The sequence below is a fragment of the Priapulus caudatus genome, unplaced genomic scaffold, assembly GCF_000485595.1.
Source record: "Priapulus caudatus unplaced genomic scaffold, Priapulus_caudatus-5.0.1 Scaffold778, whole genome shotgun sequence".
Taxonomy (NCBI): Eukaryota; Metazoa; Priapulida; class Priapulimorpha; order Priapulimorphida; family Priapulidae; genus Priapulus; species Priapulus caudatus.
In genome coordinates this window covers 103,646-113,916 of record NW_014577839.1, presented here as the reverse complement: position 1 = coordinate 113,916, position 10,271 = coordinate 103,646, and the positions used below count along the sequence as shown (strand labels likewise).

The following is a 10,271-nucleotide window of genomic DNA, read 5'->3' as shown; positions in this document are numbered from 1 at the left end:
TACTCAAACAGACACCGGCTTACACGACTTAAACACGCATCACAGCCAGCGAGGCTGAGCTGCCCACAACGCTCGTACGCGTAAACTCTGCCGCCTGCTAGCAATGCTGCCAGCACAAAGAACCATTACGCCACCTCGCTGCGTTCGTCGAGATGACTTACGACTCGAAGCCATTTATGCCAGACAGCTTCGTGCCGTGGAAAACAACTTAATAACATAGCGTTGCATTCGCTCATCATAGTTATCATCCAAGCTGAATATACGTGCCAACTGTCTGTGCGAATTGCAGATTTATTATGCCCAGCTGCAAAAAGCGCCGGAACTAGACTGTATTACAGGATAAAATCTGGACGCAGGATGAAGCTTCTTATGGCCCTGCACTGTCATAGCTCAGTGTGAGTTGGTCGAGGTGCGCGTAGTGATTAGAGAAGAGAAGCTCTAATGGTGAGGCGAGGGGATCTTTCTTTCCTGCGGGTACAGTGCATCAACAAACCAGTCGTAAACGCTAGAGTTCTTAATGGACGAGCGGCTCGTGTAGTTTTAATTATAGTGGCAGAGGCATACATTCCTCTCTGCCAATGCCTACTGTATTAATTTGTCTTGACTCTCCGGCTCTTCTGTCACTCTTCCTCGGGATATACAATTACAATTTTTTTCTGAACCATACATACCTGCTTTTATGCTAAAGAATAAAAAATATGAAGGGTGTACTGCCTCATGAATATGCCCTCGTGTGCTGCAGATGTTTCGACCGGATCGACGCTGGGGTCAGAAGTGCGAACCTTTTACCCACGCTGCGCGATAAAATTCTGCCGAGAGCTCAACAGAACACTTCCCTTGATCTAAGTCCCATTCCGATACGCTGCGGACCATAAGCTTCGTTTTGCCAATAAGGAAACACTTGCATTTAGGCCGAAATCTAGCCCACTGTAACAGCCGAATACATTAACGATCGCCAGTGGTAACTTTACGTTTTTTTTTATTAAATACACACGTGTGTATTTAGTTTCGTGCTAATCCATGCACTAGCTACTAGTAATATATTAGGGTATTTTATTTGTACTATACTACATTTATATAATTCTGCTGTGCTACGCAATATAAGCAATCATTGCCCGTCTGTGGGCGCACACACGGCTGAGCGGCAGTAAATTCCGTGCCTGCTCTTCACGCTCACCTACATTAAGTTGCGAACATCATATGCAATTATCGTGCCCCACTCTTTACTTGGCAGTTGTCAAGTGCGCAAGCAGAAGTGGCAGCCTATGCGTTAGCGGGTGCAGTGATGTTGCTGTTTGCAGGAGCACGTGGTGCCTGGAGCTGGGACGACACGTCGCCCGCCACTACCACAACTCTCTCAGTGAATCACTACAGGCAGCGGGTGCAGGCACTGACGGCGCCAGACCTACCTAGACTTCTCACCGAGGCGTTACGAAGCGTGCGTGGTGGTGTGCGCGGCGTACGCTTGTAATGTGCTCGCGGAGTGTGCATTTTGTGCGCATATGTATGCAAAGCCGCATGTGTTTGTGCATGTATGCGTTGCACACCGCTGCTGCGTGTCCGTGTGCATGTGCGCGTACGTGTGTCTGCGCCGCGCGCTGTACCTTGACGTATGGCATCGTACTGTGTGCCGTTCTGTGCGTTGTTCATCCAGGCCTCACTTATACCGTCACTCAAATTCGCTATATATAAATTATTTTCTTCTCACTTAAGAATTATGATATTTTTTCACAGTATTTCACACAGTTCGAGTATTAAAGTTCTGCATGCTCGTTTCACACAGTGTCTTTTCACACAGCTCAGCTTTAAAGTTTCCGCCATCTTCACACCAGTTTCTCTTCATGGTTCAGTGTCAGAATCCCGCGGTCTTCCGCAGAGTCAGCTTCGAGGACCGCCACCGGCATTGGAACCGGGGAGAGCCTGTGCGAACTTCCTCTCTAACAAACTCGTTTTCTTCCTGCAGTCGTCAACGCCACTACGGCGCTCAGGCCGTTCTTCGTCCCATTTTCCCTTCGACGGCTGAGCCGCGCCTTAGCGATTTAACGTGCCACCAGTATCCAGCAGTGGCTCGTCGGCGTACACACCTCTGCATGCCTCGACGTCCCCCAACTCAACAGCTGCCCAGTTCCAGCAGATTGCTCCCGTACGTTTTTCTCCCACATAAAATTGGGCAAACGCATTTCAGAATCTCGCTCTACATCGAGGGTTCACTCAGATGCAACGGCATAGAAGCGCTTTCCGAAGAGGATGACGCGCTTTCACGTCAGCGAAATTGTGTGCTAAGTCCCGACTTCGGGTGGCCGGAGACGCCTGATTTCACCACACTCGTTACACGCCCCCAGCTGTTGTTATAAATTGCCTGCGTCGCTTATGAAGGTATCCAATCTCATTCCGTCGCCATTCGAGAGGTGAGACTCACCGAACCCGGCTATCAGCGCCGTCTTGCTCGGGCGGATGATGCGCATCGACCACGCCGACCTTCATTGCCGCTTGCGCGCGGGCGAGGATGTTCACATCGGTTTTTAACGCATCGCTGTGTTTTTCCAGCATTCTTCGAGGAGGGGCCGATCCTGCTCGCGGAGGCTGGCGTCGACACGAGCACGGCTCTCGCTATCTACATCTACGTGATCTGCTGACCTTGCCAAGGCGGAGGAAGACGTAAGTGTGCATAACTGTCAGTACGGCCCGTTCTCGCGGCAGTCCTGGAGTATACCTGCTTTATTACATCTGCACTGCTAATCATTTAATTTATACTGCACGAAATAAAACCAGTCGTAATGCATCATTATTTACATCTGGGTAATGTGCTTCGTATCTAATCTCTTCATGATGATAGAGGAAATTGCCCTCAACTTGGACAGATCGTTAGTGATTCGATGATGTTAAGAATACCTTGCCTAGATGCTTTTTTATTTTGTTTTCAGGTATTTGGCTAGATGAAATTATAGCAAACAAAAGCATAGCCCCAGCAAAGATGTAAAGACATCAATATCTTCATTTTACGTTTAGCTTACTACTCTAGAGTACCTAAAGGCTATAAGCCTCTTAGAATAGGACCTTCAGATTCTGTAATGTGGGTGCAAGAATATATGATGCCAGGTTAAAAATCACTCATTTACGGTTTCTTCCTCGCAGTCGGCACATTTTTCGCATTCGCCCACAGACAGCACTTGTAACAGACTGCACTTACGTGTGTTCGCACTCCAACGGTCGAGTGGCGTTGGCCGTAGTAACGCAGTGTTCTACTCCTTCTTCGCTGCGTTGCCAGGTGTTCCTTGACTATGTTTCAGATCTTGGTCGTTCCTCCGATCCGACGATGATTGGCCGTGATGCTCCGCAGCCCTTCCGAAATCCTGCCAGCCGCCAGCCGGTGATGCCGCGGACGCTCGAGCTTCTGGCCGTCTCCATGGCACAAGCATCGCACCACCATCAAGGTATTCTTTAACGCGATGTCGCCGCAATGGCAGATCCCTCTTGCGTGTGCAAACACCATGCGTACGTTTAACCCCCCTCTGCGCCGCACCCCAGCCTGCAGTGGTTTACTCCTCACATTCTCACTGCACACTCAAGCCGTGGGGTCAGACCCTTCGTAAAGTGCCGCGAAAATTTCCACTGAAAGTCGTGTGACTTTTTAAACAGGAATGTATTGTGGTAGGGGCAATGTTTTGTTACACTGTATACACTGTTTGTTGCAGGCATCGCCGCAAATTGCCTCCCTGACTTTAGAGCAGCCGGATTTTGTACGTTCTGTTGGGTTCTCGTAAATAACTTAACAAAAACTTAATTATCGGCCAAAAAGACGAAGCTCTATTGCCGTTTGAGCATGTGCGTAGGCGTACAGGGATAACTACACCTTATATTGCCCTTTGCATTCTTACTGGCACTGCACTCACGCTGCAGGGTGTTATGTTTTCAATAGACAAAAATGAATGCTCAGCTTGCGAAACCCATCTCTGAGTTGTCTTGTTACAATTTTCTTCGCGCACTGCGTTTTTTGCACTTGCAAGCGTTCACGTCTTACCATCTGCTAAGGCGCTGCCAGCTGCTAGCCGTTGCCGACGCGCGTTTGCGACATCCATCAGTTCCTGCGAGAATGGCTTTCTGCAGGTGAGCAGGGCGTCGCAGAAGCGGCGGGGCGCAAATCCTCAGAAGTCCTCCTTCAGGCGCCAGCAGCATCTACAGGTCTGAGGATGTGCCAGCGCGAAGATTTTCACATCATCGCGCCCCCTGCACCTTAATTTGTGGCAGTACACCGGGCTGTATCGACGGATAAGCTCTAGCATTACTTCATCGATTTCTACAATCAGTTGTTTTAATCGAGTTTCTTTAGCACACGTTTTTATATGAATTTCACCTTCATGTCTGGTAATACATTTCTGCCATTGTATATGTTGAATGGGCATCGTTGTTTTTGCCATGGTGTGTTGTGTGTGGTAATATGTATGTCATGTGTTTATAACTGTACAGTGGTCTTATTTCTGCTTTCGTGCTGACAGGTTCAGGCCAGCAGATTATATTTCAAAAAGCCTCCAAAATTGTGATCACAGATGAAAATATATGTAGAGTATGCATAGAAGAAACATTGGTAACAGGTACGCCAATTGCGAGACATTCGTGAACTTTGTAGCGTGTTTCCATGTATTCTTTGAGGTTTCTGTCGAGAATTTTCTCAAGTGCCTGTAAATTTAACTCTTAATTGATAACTGTCTATAAACCATGCAATTTAGTTTTTAATGTTTACAAAAATTTTCATATCCGTTCGTAAAAACGCCGGAATTAGTGTTATCCTAGGCTGCACTGATGATTTTATTCATTAATGCTGTTGGCTTTTGTTTTGCCTTTAGTTGCCTTTGCCGATATTCGAATGGTGCTGCGGTTCATTACTACTGCCTGCAAGGATGTCAAGAGTCTGTCAAGTAGAATTGCTGATGGCCTACGTTTAGTGTTGCAACCAAGCGCGTAAAACCCACCGGTCGGGCCATTCCACGCCGACTCTATTCTGCCTTACTACATAAATTAATAGACGAAGCTAGCTTTACCATCCAAATCGTTAAGGTGGCCTAATACCCTTTACAATCTTCGAGTGTCTGCTATTAGTTTTCAGTTCAAGTAAAAAATGTATTATTCTCCTTACATATTAATTTTTGCACGTATATAATAGCATTGCTCACCGTTGTAAATTAATTAACTATTCACAGACAAGCTCAGCTCTGTAGTGCCCGCCCAAAGAGAAAACCAATGGGAAGCAAAACCTAATTAGTGCTTACTTGTGGCATTCTCTGCTTGACAGCCAGCATATGCAACAGCGAGCTATAAACAAAAAACTTCCAAATTCCTTTGACTTGTTGCCTTAATTTTTTGTGGAGGATAATTGGGACTATGGCAAATTCATTTTTCCTATAATGAGTAGTGAACACACGAATTGGTATAGAGCATAAATTTCAAACCTATGTAGAATACTAATAGTGCCTGAAAGCTACCACTAATGTGTACTCTTTAATTATAAGCAAAACTTAATAAGAATTCTGCTTGTAACTATTACTCATAACATATTATACACAATAGACAATCACCTACGAAAACTTCACAGCTCAGCACAGTCACAATATGATTTCACAGTTTTGTGTTTCGTGTGGCCTAAATTTTTTCATAGCATGAAACATAATGACATAGTAAGCACAGAGTGTATTTAATCTCTGTTATGCCTAAAATGAAAGGAAGTGCTCCAGGCAGATTGATAATTTTTATTCGCTCAATAACTTCATGCTGATGTGCCACCCACTTGATAGCCCTTAGTGAGGTGGTGAAAGTGTATCTCTACTAGCGTGCGCATTTTTGCTATGTGAATAAATACATCACCTCATTCAGCGCATATTTAGATGGGAAACATAGACATTAGATGCTTCGCAATTATTGAGGGGCTAAACTTGCTAAATAGTTCTTTGCTTGCCATATCTAGATCATGCGTTGTTCAATGCGTTTGCGAGATCGACGTGTGTTAATTTCTTCGCATTGATGCGTTCGCCCGCGTTCTGCTGTGATAATACCGGATAGCGGTGATAATAGCTAGGATAATTGTCAAACGGGCATCGTGTCAGCTTCGCCGGTAGGACCTAATATGCCTCTAACTGTCGCGTGGCCATTCACCGCCTGGCCTCAATGCTTGTGTGTGTGCGGTCCCTTGCGCGCGCACGCTGCGTGTGTGTATCAAAGGATCAGGAGTAATAAGGGATAGGTAACGGAGTAATCGGAGGTATAAGCTGCGAAATCTTTAGCAACGATTGTACAGCCTCTCAGAGGCCCAGGAAAAGGTTGCCATTAGTGTTGGCCAGCTAGCCTGCAGCTATCCGCTGTCCTCCATTCATCCCCTTCATCGAGGCGAAAGAGCCTCGACGCCAGTTGCGCGAGCAGTGCCTCCGTGGAAACAGTTTTGCTTGGGGAACGGACGCCGCGTGCGCGCGTCTATACAATGCGATTTTTGTCGAGGCCGCGCGAAAAGTGCGCGATTTTGATTGCTACGTCTGATAGATTATGCTAAATACGTGATATCTGAAAGCGACTCAGCGTTTTGCCGGGGGGATGCCTTCTGGTGTGCCACGCTCGCTGGTCAGGCAACTATTACTATTACTATTACTATTACTATTACTACAGGCAAAGATCAGGGACCCGTTGTCAAAAACGAAATTAGTCTTAACATTAGTCTTAACATTGACTCCTAGACCGTTGCCAGAAACATCGTAAAGTCACGAGAGTACGAAAAATCCCAGCAAATCTCCTCTTGACATTACGAGATCGTAGCCCTCTCACAACTTGGAAATCAAGATGAAAATAATTGCCATAATAGTGATATGATATTTTATATTAATTAGTAAAACATGTATTTTCCATGGAATTCAGAAACACCACTTATCTACCGATCGTGTACCAAAAAATTGATGTGATGTACAATAAATGTGTATGAATTAGAGTTTGTGATTAACTCTCATCCAATCAGCAGCCGTGTGACAGCAAATTATGAAGTTCCTGTTGTCGTAAGTATTTTCATAGCTGCGATGCGTTTCTGTCAACGCTATTCTCGTAACATTAACATTAGTCGTAAGCGTTATCTTAGCATTCACATTAGCCTTATCTTTACGATGTTTCTGACAACGGGCTATAATAATGTCTTTGTTCACTCCTGATATAATATATACGGCGCATATATTTACGGCACATAACGTTAATAATTCTGCGTTGACAGTTACATGCCGCGGTGTAAATAACCTCATGAACAACGAGAAGAAAACATCAACATTAACGCGTACTTACCCCTATCGTGACAAAGATGCGTTGCGCGGATGCTTGACAAGGCGTCCAGATGAGGCGCGTCCATGAGCACAGGATAGTGAAGCAGGAACTTTAGATAGGAATGGTTACGCTCGTTCGATACAACCGGGCCGTAGATGCAACATAGACAATGCAAAAAAGAATTCGCGTTTCGCGCTTGAAAGGAGCGAATTGGCTGTATGCCTAAAAGGAAATGAATTGGCTGTTGAACTGGTCGGATCTGGGACCATGCCGAACATTTTCCAATAGGTTTCATGGGGTTTCTTCTCCAGCTAATCTAGCTCAAATTTGGGGTGCCTTTCAAATGACCCCACTGACCACACCCACTAACACGGCCAGCATACAAAATCGCAGTGTGTGTCCAGCTGTACGCGCAACTCGTACGGCGTTCTAAAATTGTAAGCGAAAATATACGCTGCCAGGCAGCGTACAGAGTCGCTAGTGTTAGCTTGCACTTCACTCACTGTACATTGTTGCTGACTTGTCTACCGGGATGCTCATGGACACACATTTCTAAAGCAGTTTGTGAGTTTTCTGTGAGATTATACAAATCAAATGATGAATGGCCACTAGTCTGGCACCGGGTAGTGCGGTATTGTCCTCTCTTTCTTGCGTCTCCCCGAGGCGAAAGTGCATGCGATGCTCAGCGCGATACTCCGAGGATTCCAAGCACCGCAGTGGGGTCTCCACTCTCAGGGTAACCATGCTCCCCGGAGCCGGTGGCGTACCCCAGACGTAAGGCTGCCGCTCGATGGTTCTGGTGATAAAGGCTCGCGCCCTAGACACAGGCGTTCTTGGCAGAGGCATCTTAGAGTTACCAGAGCTTCACAGCAACCAATATCCGCGTTTTGTGCGTTGCGACGTGAGGTTTGGATAATATGCTGACGGGCAGGCCGACAAGCGTAAATCCAGTGACGACACGCCACACACACGCGCTGCTCTGTTATCGATTAGTTGATCCTGGTCACGGCACCAGTGTAACGCTTGCCCCTGTGGCGTGGTGGTAGATCAGGCCGTGATCGTCCCACAGGAGCGACACGTCGGGTCGTGCACCTCGACTGCCAGGCGCGTTCCGTTATGACCAACCAACAATAAACAGAGCAGCAACACGGATATAAGCGGTACTTGGATATATACAATAGCCTTTTTACTTGACGCCAGCAATCACAATACAACAGTCATCATACATGATAGTTCAATGGTTTTACTCTATACGAAGCTCGTGGTGCCGGTGGTCGTGAGCGTCTTGCCTCTTCCTCCCTTTCTGGCTGACTATCGCTGACTCTGGCGTGAGTGCAGCGGCAGGTGACTCTGACAGTGACTCTGTCGCTGAGTCGAGTGCTTGACAACTGTCATATGCCACCTTATATACTGGTTAGCCGTGGTATATCACGTGGTATAGAGGGCACACAAAACGTGCACGTGCTCACGACGATGGAAGCTCAAGGATGACTTGGTAAATCAAGGAGGATTCGATGAAGCTGAAGCTGCATCTCAACGTCAGCAATGATGCCTACTGACGTGCCGAGATTGCGTCAAGCTTTACGCGCACACAGTAGTATAACGTATATGTATAATTACATCCCCCAAAATATATCAAGAAGCCAAAATCGTTACAGTAGACACTGTTAACAGAAATAACCGTGTCAGGGTCGTAGCTAGGGGAAGGTGGTAAATGCATATGCAATTAGTATTCCGGTTTTCGCCTAGCCCCGGATTGCTGACGATTTTGATCTTGCCCGCAGGGTGTAACTACGTGGTTGTCTGCGGTCGTTATTCGAAATCGGTAATTGATCAAAAAAGGGTACCGCAAGCACGTATTATTGGATATGTGAATCTATTACACCAAAGGCGCAGCATTCGTTTGCTCTGCTCGTCCTATAGGGGGCATACAACAGTAACCTTCCGCAAATTGTTTACCAATGTTGCACTATTTTGTCTCTGGAAAAGGCCTTTTTTTGATTTTTTTGAGGATAAAAATCGGCAGTAGAATGCACTAATTTGCATTATGCACGCAAGATAGATGACTCAGGAATGTGTTAGCAGCGGAATTAAGACCCAGCAATGTCAAGATCACGCTGCGCAGACGTGGCAACGGTGCGATTGCCCCGTTTACATTTGGTGTCACATTTCAGAGACAGAATACTTGACATGACACTTGTCCCAACCTAGAAGTGAACGCTACTTAAACTATAACGTGGGCATCTCGCTCGAGGTTCCCTATCGCGCTCTCCTCCCTAAATAGCTCTCGCCATATTGCTTTCTCTCTCGCTCTCTTTCTTCCTCTCCTTTTTTTCTTCCTTGCTACTTGAGCTTTTCCAACAATGAGGTACTTATATCTCTGGCATGCTATGTATGTGGGCTCTGCACAATCTTACCGCGGCTATTAAATATAGATTCCATCGCGTATTTATCCTCCGCACGAAGTGTAGCGGAGGGTATTGTTTTTGGCTCGTTTGTATGTGTGCATAGAATTCATCGCGTATTTGTTGGTAAGCGCACATTCCACATCTGTCGTTGACACACCTGCGCTGACATTGAAAGCACAATCATGACGTTAGTTTATTAATTTGACAGCCATCGTTTCTTAGATTCTAAATACTTTCAGACGGTTATGTTTCGAATGGAACGATATTTGTCTACGCGACCAAGGGCCGTAATAGCACCCTGTATCCGCGTGGTACCGAATGCAACGTGTGCACAAAAATATAAGATGCGAAAATCTGCATCATATTTATTCTTTTATTCTTCGTTCAACTCACAAACATACATTTATTATTTGCGCGATGAGGAATCCCCTATGTAACGCCACGAGCACAATATATAAAGTGCACTAACGCTCGCAAAATTCAACATACAACACAAAACACAAACCGGAATCTTGCTCTTTTACTCGCTGGCTGCAGTATCATGCCACAGGCAGAACGAAGAACTACAGTTCTAGA

At 46.0% G+C, this 10,271-nt stretch overlaps 1 protein-coding gene across 1 annotated transcript in view; it reads right to left on the bottom strand.

Moving 5' to 3' along the window:
• Window positions 1-5,761: 5,761 nt before the first annotated feature.
• Window positions 5,762-10,271, bottom strand: part of LOC106813470 — a 28,403-nt gene continuing 23,893 nt past the window's right edge. Inside the window, exons 3-4 of the mRNA XM_014817607.1 lie at window positions 7,309-7,509; window positions 5,762-5,838 (exon numbers count right to left, since the gene is read on the bottom strand). Coding sequence (XP_014673093.1) covers window positions 5,762-5,838; window positions 7,309-7,509 — 278 coding nt within the window. The remainder of the gene's footprint in view (window positions 5,839-7,308; window positions 7,510-10,271) is intronic.